General features: G+C 47.1%; 1 protein-coding gene across 1 annotated transcript in view; it reads right to left on the reverse strand.

Annotated features, from left to right (window-relative positions):
- Positions 1–2,034: 2,034 nt before the first annotated feature.
- MYBBP1A (MYB binding protein 1a) overlaps positions 2,035–16,441 on the reverse strand; it is a 55,368-nt gene continuing 40,961 nt past the window's right edge. The window contains exons 24-27 of the mRNA XM_030287900.4: positions 15,554–15,667; positions 4,341–4,442; positions 3,131–3,255; positions 2,035–2,656 (exon numbers count right to left, since the gene is read on the reverse strand). Coding sequence (XP_030143760.4) covers positions 2,164–2,656; positions 3,131–3,255; positions 4,341–4,442; positions 15,554–15,667 — 834 coding nt within the window. The 3' untranslated portion in view covers positions 2,035–2,163. The remainder of the gene's footprint in view (positions 2,657–3,130; positions 3,256–4,340; positions 4,443–15,553; positions 15,668–16,441) is intronic.

Here is a 16,441-nt window from a genome sequence, read left to right on the forward strand (position 1 = left end):
TAAACCAGGGACAGCCGTGACCTGCTGGCCTCCTGTGTGCTGCATTTGCATAATACATGAAAAGTCATCACTGGGGACAGCTGGAGGGGCTTAGCTGGGATTGAGGTTTTAAGGAGGTAGTGAACCAGCGTTCAGCAGTAAATGGCAGAGGCAGGGCAGCTCCTCAGTGTCAACAGGCCCATTTGGAGCAGAAGTGCCCTTTTTCCTGGAGACAGGATTGGCAGTAATTGCCACCACCTTCTGCCTGAGAACAGGGATTTGCAGCTCTTCTTTAGGCTGCAACAGCAGCTATTCCAGCCAACAGCCACCTCCAGGTGAGTAAATGCTTTGGGAGAAAAGGTCCAGCAGGGCGAGTCCAGCCCTGAATTGCTCAGACAAGCGCGGGGGCACCATGGGCAGCAGGAATCAGCCACCTCCTGCAGGCCTGATCTGACACGTCCTGGTGACACCTGCAGCCCAAATCTCCATCCTGCCCGGGTACCTCTGCAAACCCTTCCGAGGCTGGAAGCCAAGAGTCATCCAGGGTGGGCACACAGAGAGCTGCCCTTCACCTCCTGCCCAATCTGTGCCAGTCTTGACTTGGAGAGTCCAGAGCCTGCCAGCTCCTCCCCATCCAGCATGCACAAGGGCTGTGTCCTCCCAGGCAGCACCACGGTGCCCCTCAGTCCTGAGTCCCACGTGCCGAGGGAGCAGCTGTGGAGGCAGAAGTGAAAGGCAGGCACAGGAAAGATTCCTGCTGAACTGTGGCACAGAAACTCCAGCTGTCAGCTGCTACTCACAGGAACCAGTACACACCTTGGATGTGCAGCTCAGCTTGTGGGATCACTGCTGGGACAGGGAAGGTGGAAGCTGTGGGTCTGCAATGATGTGTCTGTGCTGCTGCCTCCCAGGAGTTCTGTGCCATTTGAGCAGAGAATCATTGCAAAGGCAGATAAATAGCCACGGGCAAACACAGCTCTTCTCTCACCCCCTCCAAAAGCAGTGTGACATTTCCAGTGCCCTTAGCTCTGCCTGGTGGTACCTGCAGGATGAGAGCTGAAGGCACAACAGGCACAGCCCTGCTCCCAGCCCTTCCCTCTGCCAGGAGCCAGCACCAAACTCCTCTGCAGTAGGGAGGAGAGCAGTGAAGCCTTCAGAGAATCACAGAAATCACTACGGTTGATAAAGACTTTCAAGGTCATCAGGTCCGTGAATTAACCCAGCACTGCTCCCTCAGATGCTGGAGAGAAGTCAGGGCCAGGCACCAACACCCATGTTCTGGATCCAGGAGCAGGGGAGGCTTTGGTGGCAACTCCAGCATGAGCAGAATTTCAAACACTTTGAGCCTCAGCTCTCAAGAAGGATCAGGTACCCAGCGCCTGGGAGAACTTGGTCCTGGCACTCTCCAAAGGGATGATGGCATCCCAGCATTCAGGAGCCTGGGGATAAATAGGCAGATGCAATTCCAGGCAGTTGCCCTCCCAGACTTTGCTGCAGGCCTGCTGTTCCAGGTGCCTTGCACGGCTGCACACAGGCCTGGCACAGCCAATCAATCAACCATTTCAATTGTTTCACTGATTTATTGATTCCCTGCACTACCACAGGGGCCATGACCCCTCCAGCACTCAGCAGCAAAAAGGCAAGAAAAAGCAGATCATGGTAACTACAGACAATACCAGAGCAGTCAAACTGGAAATAGCTGACCCCAGAGTTTGCTGTGCAAACCCATCCAACCCCAGCCACTTTGGAGGCTGCATCTCCCACACTGGAAAAGCTGTGAGCACTGCTGGGCCCGGGCAGGACAGGGATGAGCCTTTAGGAGTTACTTCTGAGTCTCCCACGTGGGCTTGACCACTAACTCAGCTGTGCCAGCACACCCACCTCAACTCCCTGAGGAATCCAAACCAGACTCTCGCTTCTGCCTTGGGAAATCATGGAGACAGGATTCTCTGACACTGCCAGAGAAGAAAAAGTGGCCATCTCCCAGAGCCTGTGTAACCTCCTGAGGCTCTCTGTGCTCGAGGCTGAACCCTTCACACAAGCCAGACCCACAGCTTTAGAGCTCAGCATCATGGAAGGTTTATTTAGAAGTCATGGAGAGTATAAAAACTATAGATATTAAAGATATTTCATAAGTCTACTGAGCCATGCTAGCCATTCCAGGCCTGGCTGAGTCCATGGAGTTTACTCCTGCAGCACTTGTTTCTCTTTTCTTTTCTTCTTGGATTTGTCTTGCTTCTGGGTCTCCTGGACAACACTCCCCTTGGTTTTCTTTGCAGCTGGAACCTGCTCAGCTTCATCGCCCGCAGCACCTTTTCTTTTTCTGTTTTTCCTCTTCCTTTTCTTCTTCTTCTTGTCAGCCACAGCTTCTCCTTCATCAGCAGTGGGGAGGTCCCCACCGCCCGCCTTTGCCACTCCGTTCTCCCTGCCCGCCCTGCTTGGGTGCTTTTTGCTGCCCCCAGGCACGGGGCCTTTCTTGTTCTTGGGGGTTTGTGTTCCCAGGGGCTGCTCCTCTGGGGCTGGTTCTGCACCCTCCCCTGGTTCCACCCCGTTCTCCTGCACGCCTTTCTTGCGGTTCTTGCGTTTCTTGGTCTCTGGCAGGAATCCTTTCTTCTTCCGCTTCAGCAGCTCTGCTCCCTGCGTGGGCTTAGTGGCTGTCTTCTCTTTCTTGGGCTTCCTGCAGAGAATGCCAAAAATCAAGAGCAACTTAATTTACAGCCAGGGAACAGTGTGATCCATGAACAGGCAGTCCACGAACAGCAGCAGCAGCAGAAAGGTGCAGGAAGCACAGGGTGAGGATGAGGGCTGTGAGGATGAGTACTGCCCATGGAGGTGGGGAATGCCTGCCTCTGGCCCTGGCTTTCTTTTCCTCTGGCAGCACAGGATCAGGCATCAGACATGTCCGTCACCTGTTACAGCCCTTCCCCATCAAAGACAATTCCCAAGATGTAAGTACACAGAACAATGAGCCTGGTATTATTCCAAACAAGCATTAATGAGTGTCCCAACCCCACCAACCAAGGAGCTCCATAGAACTCCACCCTGAAGTTGCTGCCTTGACTTCCTTTCTCTTCCCACCTCCCTGTGCACCAGCAGGACAGGCAGGCAGGCCCCAGAGAAGGCAGAATGCCAGGGTGCCAAGCACACATACGTGTAATTCAGCCAGTGCATGACGTTCCAGTAGAGAGAGTCGAGCCGTGGGGAGTTCCCAATGTCCTCCAGCTGCTGCAGGGTGAGCAGCACCTCCTCCACCTCTGTCAGCTGCACATTCAGCTTCTGCAAGAGGCAAGGAGAGGCAATCTGCAGAGTGAACAGGGTAGGGGCACTCACAGCAGCAGGGCCCAGGCCATTCCTAGGGAAGGCTATGGCAGGAATTACCAACCCTGCCTGGCTCCTCCAAGCCCCTGCCTGAGGCTGTTTGCACCACTTCGGTCTGGGGCAAAAACTGGTGAGTCACACCACACCATCAGGCACTGGGTTTGCTTGAAAACTTCCACCATGAGAGGCATGAGCCTAACAGAACTGCAGTGGCATAAAAAGAACTAGAGTGTCCTTCAGTCTGCTCTCCCTTCCTGCCCACAGCTGGGAGCAGGGAAAAGAAGACACCTGACTGTGTACCCATCCAGGAGAAAAGCAGCAGCATGTTCAGTCTGGTTTCTAAAGATCTGTAACCCACTGCATAATCTCAGTCAAACCAGGCAGAAAGGGCGTCTCAAAGGTTATTCAGCTCCTACAAGAGCCTTGGAAATAATCTCTCTTCTCCACCCATTTTCCTATTAGGTCTTCACAAAGAAACAGGCTGTGGTCTGAGCTCTGGCCTTATCAGGAGGAAACTGGGCTTCAGCAATTCTGCTGCTTGTGGTGTTTTCCTCCAGTAAATAAGACCACATTAGCGACATATTTTGTCACTTATAGAAAATCTGTGCATGCTGAAAAAGTAATTTTCTATCAGGGAAAACAAAGCCCCAGAACAAAGCTTCACCTCCCCTCTTAAAGCTATTAAGTCTGATATTGGGAATCATGATCTCTGGAGTTCAGTGGTGAGGAAAGAGCAATCACATGGTATAAAACCCACCCTCACTGTACCTCAGGTTGTATTTCTGCTGCTAAGAAAGCAGATGCCACAAGTGTTTGCTGAGCACTGCACAAATTCTCCTCTGGAGATCAGTTCATGAAGATTATGGATCACTCCTTCAGACAGGAGGGCTCTTCTGCCCTCAGATCCAACCATGCATTCCCTCTAGAGGTACTTTTGGTAGGAAGTGAGGTGGGATGTAGCAATCACATGGCAAAATCCAAGTGTGACATTTAGAAGATACTCAGAAAACAGCCACTTGTCACATCCTGGGTCACACACTCACCTGCCCTTTCACAGTTTTAAGGAGAAAGTTCAACAGCTCCAAGCTCTTGGCAACTTTCTCTTTCTCAGCCTTCATGATGGGTTTTCCAAGTACTTTCAAACACTGCAAATTAAATCAGAAGATTGAGAAGAAACAGACATTAGATGGGGAAACAAATCACACTTCACAGGAGAAAGCAGAAAACAAGTAATGAATGGCAGGATTCACCTGTCAGTAAAGTAAATCTGCAACACAAACCCCACCAAACTCTGAAAAAGCTCAGGAAGGCACTTGGTGAAAGCTTCTGATACCCAGTTTAATTAAGAAACAACTGGACAAAGTAAGAGCAAGCAATATTACAGAAGCATTGCCTTGCTGCTGTCCATGGCTTCTAAGCTAAAGCACAAGTGGAGATGCTTTCCTGGAGAAATAGAGGTACAATAAGCCCTGACCCCACCCTGGAAAGGCCAAGAAGCTGCCAGACAACAGACACACCTGATGGACCACAGCTACTCAACTTCTGGAGCTGGGATTTACACATGAAGCATTACTGCAAAAATCCATGAAGACTTATGCCCAGGAAATCCCAAGGGCCAGCCTGCAACAGGGCTTGTCAAGCTTAAGTTCACTGAAGTAACTGAGGGAAAAATCTCCCCTGTGCTCTCTCTGTGTGCTGCAGGGTTTCTGAGACAATGAAAGGTCTGGCTTAGAGGAAAATTACACCAAAGATAGGTCAAATAAAAGCCAGTTATTTATAAAAAGGGCAGAAAATAGCCATAAAAAGGCAGCTGGATCAAAGAGGTGGCCCAGTGGCACTAATCCTCTGCTTGCATCTGGTCCTTCATCCCTGCTTGCGTGGTCCTTTTCCTCCCCACTCCATTTCTGTGTGGGCACACACCACAGCAAACCCCACACATATCACATTAATATGAAATAGGATTTGCAGGGACAAGTGTGCTGGAGGGAGGGGCATGTCCCATCACAGGCTGTTCCTCTAGAGAAGACTGCACTTGCGGCCAAGCTCTCCTTTCTTTGGAATTTGGACATTTCAAAGCCCATCCCATGCTCAGCACCCTCAGTTCCTCAGGCTGAGAAGTCCCTGCCCCAAACCTGTACCCAGCAGTGGTGTGTCATGGTTCTCTCACAGATCCTGTATTCCAATCAGATGGGAAACAATTTAAGGACTCAGCAAACTCTTCTCCATCTACATCAGCATAATACTGGCAAATAATAAATCCTTGCAGACACTGAGAGACATAGGAAATCTATTCCCCAAAGTAAATTCTTTCAGGAATGACACAACAGAAAAAATAATAATGGCCAGCAAGAGTGTAGGGAACACTTTTAGCATAGAAAGAGGGGAGACAAGGTAACATGTCTGCAAAACCAGCAACCTTCAAGTAGAATTATTCACTATCTGTACAGGCTCCACACCCTGGGAATATCTTTTTTAAATAATAAAGATACAGTTATCTCCTGTTCAGGATGGTCCACTCAAGCCCTGTATTAGAAAGCCATTCTGCTGGCTGGTGGAATTCAAGCTGCAACTTCATCTGATTATCAATAACTTGCTAATTACTCTCTCCTGATATAGACAGATGCACTGCAACTCTATTCCAGAGCTGTCATTAGCCTACAAGGTCACAATTCCACAGCTCTGAAGTCTCCCAGGTAAAAAGAGACAAATACAGGGGGTGTGATTGGGGGGAAAAAAAAAATCTTCACATGTAGGATATAACACCCCATGGGTCAGGCACATTCAGTTTATTAGGCTTACCCCTAATATCAAAATAATAATAAACAAAAAGACTGTTTTACATCAACACTTTCTTTAAAACTTTTTCTTTGTAATTTGAAGAACAAAATATTGCCAGGCTAATGGTCTTCCTTGTGGTTAGATCACCTTTCAGAGAGACTATTAGCTTGAGATCCTTATTTTGCTAAACTGTGCATAAGTTCACAGTATAAGAAAATCAGCATGGATTGTCAGCTCCTTGGGACAAGAAAAATCAGGGCAGTGCTGTGAGATGGAGACAAAGTGAAGTCAACTGTCATTTCATCTTTTCAATACACAAACACTTTAGAATTAAAAAGGTGTTAAAAATAAATTGCATTTTTTCTTCACTGTACATGAGTGATGTGGACAACTGCATTTAAATCATGCTGGCTTGGCTCTGCCTGTTCTTGCTGCCCTGATGCTTTGAAGGGTTTGAAATAAATCCTACTGAAGTCAACAGAAAAGTTCTGTACCTCTATAACAACACCTGAGGGGCTGATTTTCAGCAATACACAAATTTTCAGTTTGTTTTTTTTCCCCAGGTGCTGGAGAAACTGGGACATGCATCTAGTGGGGGGTACCAAACCAAATTCATGCAGACCTGTGGAAAGAAAAGAGTGTCTGGCCCAGCTGGAGATGGAAAAGATCACTAGTCTAGTGACTAAATATCTATATTTAAAGCAGTGTTTTGCATGAATCTGGAAACACAACCACACTTCCACCAGTACAAACAGCCAGAAGCAAACTGGTACAATTTAGATGCTCTGCAAACAAAGAACTCTCTGCTGAAATGGATCCCTTTAAAAATAGCTCTCCAAAACAAGGAAGGAACAAGGAGGGTGAGTGGAGAAGCCAAAGGAGCAGCAGATAATTCATCCCTACAGACTGAACAATTTTCTCTAGCCCAGAAGGACTGGCTTTAAGGAAGCAGGATTCAGATAAAATTTTACTGTTTCTCTACACATGCCTCCTCCCTTTCCTTCTGCTACAAAAGGCGTAAAATGAATTTGCTACTAAAACACAAAACCACCACCACCACCTCTGTATGTGGTAGGTTGTGACAGTCAAGCCTCCTCTAAAGGCTTGAGCCCAATTCTTGGCCAGCCCAGTCTTGTACCTTGATCTCAGCACTCAGAGCACTTCCCATTAGCATTCCATGAGATGGTGTCTTGGATTAGGCATTGCTTCATTCTCCTCCTCCCAAGAGCAGGGAGTGCACAGAATGGAGCATTTGCTTCAATGGGATCTGTGTTATTTACATTGTTTGCTTCAATGGGATTTGTGTTAGCATGAGACACCAACACAAACATCACTCTGGTTATGTAAAAGAAGCTGACTTTGGGCTGGGACTGCTGGCAAGCATGAGGAAATTGATCCCAGGGAATGAAACCCAAAGCCCCTTCAATGGGAACTGGGTCCAGAAGTCAAAAGCAGCTTCCCCAATAATTTATATAACTTAATCTCAAGTAATTATAAAACCTCCTGCTACATAGGACACCAACTATTGTCTGCATGAAGTGTTCTGCTCCCTCACTCAGGTCTGATTTCAGAGATGAAATCAGCTCTGCCACCCCAGTTGCAGAGGTCAATCATTTTACAGGCCTAGCCTGATTTTATTTGGGGAATGTACACCATCCAACCATAAAATCAAAGCAAAAGCTATTATGTAACAGATGGCAAACATGCCTTTAAAAGACAAGTAGTATTTCAGTCCTCTGCAGCACCCTTGGGAGAGCCTTGAACACTGATCAGATCACAAACACTTGCACAAGGCTGGTAAAGATGTGTTTTACATAGCAAGACTGAGGCACAAAGCAGAGGTTTGCTTCCAGCTATGCTGCTCCAGCAGTGCTGGAGAGTTAAAGGAAAACCCAGAAGAACTTGTCTAACCAACTATTCCTTGATTCTCTGCCATGTGCTGTTCCAGAGGTATCCAACTCCCTGGCCTCTGAAAGCACTACCAACCCAAGGGTCACACAACCCAATTACACACTACTAAAAGCAGAGAGGCCTCATGATTCATACCCAACAGCTACACTGGCATCACTTGCTGATTTATGTTGCTTTTCTCCCATTTTCTGTTTTTCTTACTCTGCTGCTTCAGGAACAGCCAGTCCCATTTCACAGGATATCTCAGTTTTACAGTTCCAGCTCAGCAATACCTGTGATGGTTAATCATGTCTGCACATCTGAGCTGTCAGCAGATCTGGGCAGGTCGTTTTCCAAAAGGAAAAACTATGGAGGCAATTTTCACAGCTGGAACTCCCATCTCACCTCAAGCCAACACAGCAATAGAGCTCCTGCCTCACCCTACGTGGATGCAGCTGGCAGAGATGGTTTTGTCTTGTTATGTTACACGCTGCTTCCAAAAGCCTCTGGCTGTTTCTGGAGGAGGGCACTCCTGGATCCAAAGTTCTCTGCTTCTCAGATTTCTACAAGAAGAACTGCACACTGCCAGCATCTTAACAACCAGTATGTTTTATTATCTCACTCATTCCTGTATCACACATGGATATATCCCAGCCTTTGTTCCATGTCACATTGCACTTCACAGCATTCCCCCATCTTCACAAAGTGTAAAAGAAGTCAGAGCACAGGTGAATATCTGCAGTAATTCAGTCACACAGGTAGGACAGAGAGCTGGCAGGTAGTTATAACCACGCAGCTCTAAGTCCAAAACTCCCCTGAAAGCCATCACACAGAAGTGCTGGATGAACACCTAGAGCCAAAGTCCCAGCCAGGGCCCAACTTCCCTGCAGGGGAGATTGCAATATGCTGTTACATGGAGCCCTGCAATGGTTCTGCAAGTCTTCACATCCACACCTGCCTGCACCTCTGCCCCCTCCACAGGGACCCCTGGGGGACACGCTCAGCCCAGACTCACAAGATACAGCAGAACTCCAAGTGCCACAGGGTGCTCTGCCACCAGAGACAAGCTCAGCTCCCAGCTAGAAGTCTGAATACCATTTTGTATTTATGCATTCCCAGCATGTCCTTCAGCCTAGCTGAAGCAAGCAGCCTTTCCCCTCCATCAGCCTGACAGATCCATCACTGAGAGCTGCAGAAGCCCAGCCAGTCTGCACTCCTGCTGTGCTGCCTCCACCCGTGCCCTTCTCCCACACAGCAGAGCAGGAGCTGATGGATCAAGGTGTGGATTCACAGGGCACCAGGGGTGCAGACACACCCCTCCACCACCTCACACCACTGGACAGCCTGGGGCTCCTCAGGTAAAGCCTCTTCTCCACCAGCAGAGCTCAGCAAAGGCTCCAGCCCACAGAGTGCCAGAGGCCTGAGCTCCCAGCTGTGCCCCAGCTCCATGCTGGATCCCAGAGCAATGGCACAGCCTGGGATTTTGCTGTGGTGTGGCTCAGATCCCTGTGATGGAATCACACCCAGAGAGGCCCAGCAAGCACATTTGGGGTCCTACAGGCCGTGTCCAGTACCTGAGCCAAGGCACAAGATATCCCATGTCAGCAGACAGGTGAGGTTGAGGAAGGGCAGAGCCTTCCTGTGCTCTTGAGAGGCTGAGCATAAACTGAGAACCAACTGAAAGCCTGCAGTGTTCTGTGTGCTCACAGCTCCTGTTACTGTCCCATACAGAATGCTGGGTGCTCAGGATCCCCTCACCTGTCATTCTGCTTGTGCTTCTCCTGAGAGGAAAGAGGTAAGAGGCAAGCCAGCATCATTCCCCCATCTCACAGAGGCCACACGTGATGCCACACGAACCATGGCAGAGCCAGGAATCAACTCTGAGCTTCCCAAACCCACACACACCAGCCCCAAATTCTTCCTCTCATGTAATATTCACTATACCATAGATCCCAAACCAGAACTCGGGGCTAAACCATGGAAGACAAAGAAGAGAAGAGGGAAGAGCAGGATGTAGTTTCACTCCAGTTTTCACCTATCCAGAGCCACACCCATTTCCAACTCCATGTACACCAGGTAACAGGCACACAAGGAGAGGCTGTCACACCACTCACCCGACCAGCAGCAGCTGCTGCTGTGAGCACTTAAAGGCAGAAAAGAAGCACTGACAGTCCCTCCTCCAGCCATTTTCTCTCACTAAGTTTCTGAAGACTGAAAGTATAAATGTTCAAAACTTACTTCCTTGCATCTCTAACCAAACAAGTTGTGAAGAAATGCTCCCAAAAGATGGGAACCACCAAGTCTCTGCCTGCCCCTGACTGAGAAGAAGGGAAGGCAAGGGACTAAGCAGACCCCACTTGCTGAAGGGTGTAAATAAAGACATTTCTGGTGATGTTTATTTTGGCAGTTATTAGAGCGAGGAGACAAAAAATCCAGAAGCCATCCTCACAGAAAATGTCAACACTTTCCCAAGTATAATGATCTTAATTTTTTTTTCCAAAGGCCATATGAAAATGCAGCAGGGAGAAAACACACAGGACAGCCGAGGGAACAGAGGAAAACGAAGTCTCCACAGAGACATCCAGCAATCTGAAAGCTATCAGTTAAATCACTACTGGCCTCATTTTACAAGCTAAGAGGCTGAGAAAGGGCAATGAATTAAGAGTGTATAAAAATGGACAGATAAAGGCAATCTTCAAGGAAAAAAAATTGAAGGATGGCTGTTTTAGAGATTTGTTGAAGTCACTTTAATAATTTATCTCGCTACAAATTAAGACACTGATAATCAAATGTGATGCCCTTCAGAAATTTAAGGGCATGTCTACACTGGAAGGCCAGATAGTTTATCCCTCTCTCCCCTACCCATTCTCAGTAGCTCCATATAGTTATTTTAAATCTCTTGCTGAACAACACCAGATTAAGAAAACCCTGGAATGCTGTACAACAATGGTCCTCAGGGAGCACACAGGAACTTCCACATGATATGGCAAAAAGCTCTGGGGTTATCTATGCCATCCCTTCCCAGGCCATGCAATTCCCTGTCTGTCCTCATCCATGCCTAAGCAACCACCTAAGTGTATGGAGGTACCAAATCACTGGGATTATGTGTGCTTATCTGAAAGCCTCCAGAGGTGGTGACTGGGAGTGCTTTGGTCTTGCACTGAGCCTAGGTACTGGATTCTGTCAGTGCTTTCACAGCACAGGCTGCCCTGATCCCTGATCTGGGTTTCAAACAGCCAATGGAACCCTGTCTGCTCTGCCCAGTCCTTATGACACTGACAAAACAAGAAGGTAAGTAAGTAAGGGAAGTAGGGGAAAATCAGCAGTAAAGTTTGTCTGTTCTTAGGATGTACTTATTGCAGAAGAAAGACAAAGGAAACCCTCAGGAAATCACTGTGTTCAAGCCAAAGAAAGCAATTTTAACATTTTTCTGAGGGCTGTTCTGTTTTGAAGCTCACAATCATCAAAATATGTATTTTCTGGACTATCCCCACTCCCTTTGACTTTCACATCATAACTGGGAGTTTCAGCATAAGCTGGGAATTACACAGAACATCTCAGTTCAGGAGGGCAAGCTGGCCCCTAGGAAAGGGATGACAAAAAAAGGTAATGAAATTTTGTATTTGAAGCCTAGAACTTCCTGCCCTGAATCTGTCAGTGAGTTACTAAAAAATTGGTACAGGTCGCTCCAAAGCCAAGACAGCAATTTTGTAACGTATAAAAATAAAACATAAATATATCTAACAAGGGAAACAAACACCAAAACGTGCCCACAGTGACAACTGGCAGAGCTGAAAGATCAAATTGAGAGATGCTGGATAGAGTAAAAAAGTGTGTGTGGGCTCTAGCAGCAAACCTAGAGATCCCTCACCAAAACTGGGTGAGAGCTTCCTGCATGGAATGGGGAACTGGATCTCTCAGGCTCTGCAACTGCTTCACTTGTTCTTGAGGGCAGCCTCACAGTCAGCAGAGATGAGGTGGGATACAGATGACTGTCCAACACACAGGGATGTTCTGAAGCCAAGTTAAGAGACAGACAGATTGTCCATGCACAAACAGGGTCTCTGAGATGCCTCAGGAGACCCAAGTTTGATTCTTGGCTCAGCTCCCAGCCAAGGAGTGTCACCTGTAGAACAGGATGAACAGCTGTAGCAAACCAAATCCATTATGTCTTGGGTTTCTGCAAAATACTTTCTCCATTACATCAACAACTCAGTGCTTTGAACTTCCTTTGTAAAGCACTTTGAGACCAACTGATAAGGAACAAAGCTCTCCAAGAGAAAGATGTTTCTGTCAAATGTTCCAGCATCCCAGGTGAGCTCTGTCACTTACAACATGAAGCAACTTTATTTCTTTATACCATGAACACAACTGAGCCATCCAGATCCCCAGTTAGAACAGACTTGAACAACTGTAGCAAGATTCTGCTTTGTATAAAGTAACTATATAGGATTTGGGAGGCCAAAACTGTGCCAGAGCTGTTTTTCTGCTTCCTCACCTTTGCAGGGCAGGGCTGTGGACAACACTTTCTGCCCAGATGACCCAGCAGCACCAGCCAAGAGCACCAACAGCAAGCAGGGCTCTCACACAAGGGAGTCAGCTCCAAAGTACCTGATGGGACATCCAGACCTACCTCACCTAAGGAGAGGGCAAACATGAATCCCTCATGGCTGTGATGTATGTTTTATAAGCATGCTTAAACAATTTGGGAACAAATAAGGTCAAGTGAGCTTATGTAAGCACTAGAGCCACTGCCTCGCAGCAGCTAGAGCTGCTATTTCAGGAATCTGTCTCTTCACTTAATGTTCCTGGCTGTTGATTCTCCCTCATCTGCCTCTTAGCTTTGCCTGCATAATTCAGTGATATCCAAGACTGCACTTGTCTCACATTGTTTCTTCCCCAGTTCCAGCTCATATCACTGCCTAACCCAGCCCACATTTCCCTGGTGAGGATGCTCTTCACCAAGGGATCTCAGCAGGTATGCAGTGCAATCCCTGAGGCAAGACAGGATAAGCAGGCAGACACCAGGAGATAATATCTTGTACTCTCTGACAGCCTTAAGCCTGCCAGGGCAGTCCTGCACCTGGGGAGCTACAGCCTCCTAGCTGCAAATGTGACCCAGGCCACAGAGTGTGGCACAGCCTTCAGGTGACTGTGTCCTTGTGAGCAACAGCACCACTTGAATTACAAGAGCACATCAGTTAAAGAGCTGCAAACCTCTCCCTGGGTCAAAGAAAGGTACAAAATTCACAATTATTTTTTTTTTTCCTCTTAAAACAGCTATTTGTGAGGGACAGTGGCAGGAATGGCCAATGACAAATGCAGACATTTCAACCAGAGGCAGGGTAATAAATATTATCATTTTCCACAGCATGCCACAGCTTCCAATCCAGGTTCTCATAGGTAAGCACCCACATCTGCCAGCAGCTACTCACTCACATACTCACATCTAAATTCACAGCTGACCTAGAATGGCCCATGGAAACAAGTCTCAGAAGAAAAGGGATGAGACTGAGCTGCAGGAGAACTCAGAGCTCTGCAAACATCCTCCCAGTCCTCCAGCTAAGCAGGAGTGTGTGAGGACAGCAGTGACAAGAAAGGGCTGTTGTTTAGTCCAAGCTCTTCCCAGACAAACCCACCCCATAACTTCAACATCAGGCCTGGAACTTCCACCCACCTGCAGCTTCTCTGTCAGCCAAGCACACAGCTTCCACCTGGAGAGTCAGAGCTGATAAACCCTTCAGCAAATTACTTCCGTGGTGGAATTGTCACTTTGACAAATACATACTTTCCACAGATTCTAAATTTGCTCAGTTCCCAGCCTCTGACTTCTACAAGAGATTTTTTACCATCTTTAAAAGAGATCAGTGACATGGTGAGTATTGTTTTACTACACCATAGAGCCACTACATATTTTTACAGCTCTCAATCAGAGAAGTGAGCATTTCTGCACCACTAAAAAGACACAGCATTTCTTTTACAGCTTTAGGAAGTCTTTCAGCACAAGTGCCAGCCTTTGGTTATGAATCAATTATGTGGAATATAAAGTCCTTGACCCCTTCTCACTACAGCAATATTTAATGTGCAGCTGCCCCAGCCCCACAGGGCTACACCAGCTGGGTTAAGTACATGGGGGAAGCAGGAGGAAGGGAGACAAAACCCTCACATGTATGAACACCAACAGCAGTAAAAATGGGATCTCAGGACTTTCTCAGGCCAAAAAGAGAACTAGCAGCTATATGCCACTGCCACTTAACAATATGGGAGGCCTCTTGCCCACAGGATAAACCTTGGACAACCCAAACAAACTGACAGTATTTCTCAGGAATTTTTCTTTAAACACACATGACCACAGAAATGAGAGGCACTGAGGAAACTTTAATAGCAAAGCTCATCATAATCTTGGCTAGGTTGCAAGTTGCTAAACTCTCCCTGACAAGAACAACATAAAGGCATTGTAAATGTTTGTGGTTTCCCAGTGAATCACTGAGTTCTGCATGCATTCAGCTGCTAGAGAGAAACATAGAAATTACCAGGTTGGGAGGAGTGGCATGTTTTATGCAGCTGAGAAACAAAATCATACCTAACTCCACCCATTGGATTCCTGATGTAATCTTTAAATAAAAAGTGTTTAATGAAATTGAGGATCCATATTATAAACAACATCTTTAAATTCTCTGTTTTAAACTTGCTTAGATTTTGTCCCTCCCTGACAGAAAGAAACAGATCTAATTGTTCTGTTTCAATACAGCAAATTACAGAATAACCTAAATTACCATGTAGCCAGCATCTGAGTAAGTAAGTAATGAAAGCTACCCTTAGAAAGAGGTCATTATTACGTAGAAACTCCAACCCTGGAATCTCCCATGTCATCAACTTTAGTCACCACATCACAACATTAATTTGGCTGCTTGGTTCCCTCCACATCAATCCACAAGAATAAAAGTGAATGGCATTTGCTTCTTCAACCTCCTGCCCCAAGATCATCTCCCACGTAACAGCTGCACCCAAACATTGTCCTCAGGTACAATTTGTACTTGCCACTGACTCAGGAGCCCTGCAATTGTGTCACTGTTTCTTCTGTACAAAGGAATTTCCAGCGTATTTTAAGGTTTCCCTGATGAGCAATATTAGCAATGCAGTCTGGTCCAGGAGGCCTGCAATTCACCAGGAGTCAAAAGTCCAGGGCACCTCAGCTCTACTTTTGTGGCCCTGAAGTTCATTCCAATGCAGAATTTGCATTACATGTCCTGAAATTAATGTTCACAATACCATTCCATTCTTTTTAATTTTTCTTTTTTTAACACCTTCAATTGATCTGTAGGAGTGAATTCCCTAAAATTCAAGCTCTGTCTCTTGGATCTATACACAGCCTCACTGAGGTGCACCAGGAACATCAGAGTGGTGTTACAAGAATTCTGCCAGCTTGGTAGGCACTACTCAGAGCTGGTGCCATCAGGCACAAGGTCTCTAAGACCACGTAAGCTGAGCCCGGTCCCAGACTGCAGCTCTGAGACCAAGCACCAGACAAATGAGAGCAGCTTCCATTAAGTGTCATCTGTTCTTCAAACATGCTGGAGCTTGTTACCTCTGTCACTTGGCTGATGCTTCTGGTGATCAATTCCTCCCACTCCTCCTCTGTAACGAAGAGCTTCAGTTCATGAAGTAGCAGAACTCTGTGGAGAAGCAAACAAGCCATGGCCTGAAAGAGAAAGGGGAGAGAAGAACATGAAACTCTCCAGGGAAGGTGTTAGCAATGAAAATACCCTGCTGAAGTAAACAGCTACACACATCATCCATGGGAGGCCAGCTTACAAAGGCTGCTTATCCTCACCAAACAAGTACATCACAGACTGATTTGAGTTGGAAGGGACCCTAAAGATCATCTCATTCCAACCCCCTGCCAGGGACCAGAACAGGGACAGGGACATCTTCCACTATCCCAGGCTGCTCCAAGCCCCATCCAACCTGGCCTTGGGCACTTGTAGGGATGGGGCAGCCACAACTTCTCTGGCCAACCTGTGCCAGGGCCCCACCACATTCATAGGGGAGAATTTCTTCCTAATATCCAACCTAAACCTGCCCTCCTGCAGCAAAAGGCTCTGCTTGAAAACATTCTCTAGCTCATTACAGAGTCATCCCTCAGGAGACAGGGTGGTGGGTTTTGGTTGAATGAGCATATAGAAAAGAGAAGGTCAAAGGGGAATGAAGAAATCATGACAGCTCTAGATTTAGGCACAAATATCCAAAACACACTTCAGCAGCTGCTCCAAGGGCAACACTGTGAGTCTCCCCAAGTTTTCAGGCAGCACCTTTGAGTGACTGCACCCTTTACTGTGCCCTGACCAATGCAAAAGGCACAAATAATAAAAAATAAAAGCTGTCAGGAGAGCAAATGCTTCATTTCAAAGGGATACTAGATGGGAACTGCTGTTCAGAGCAGCACTGGGCCTTGCCCTGGAGTCAAACTTGCTCA

This window comes from Taeniopygia guttata, chromosome 19 (genome assembly GCF_048771995.1).
Source record: "Taeniopygia guttata chromosome 19, bTaeGut7.mat, whole genome shotgun sequence".
NCBI classification, from domain to species: domain Eukaryota; kingdom Metazoa; phylum Chordata; class Aves; order Passeriformes; family Estrildidae; genus Taeniopygia; species Taeniopygia guttata.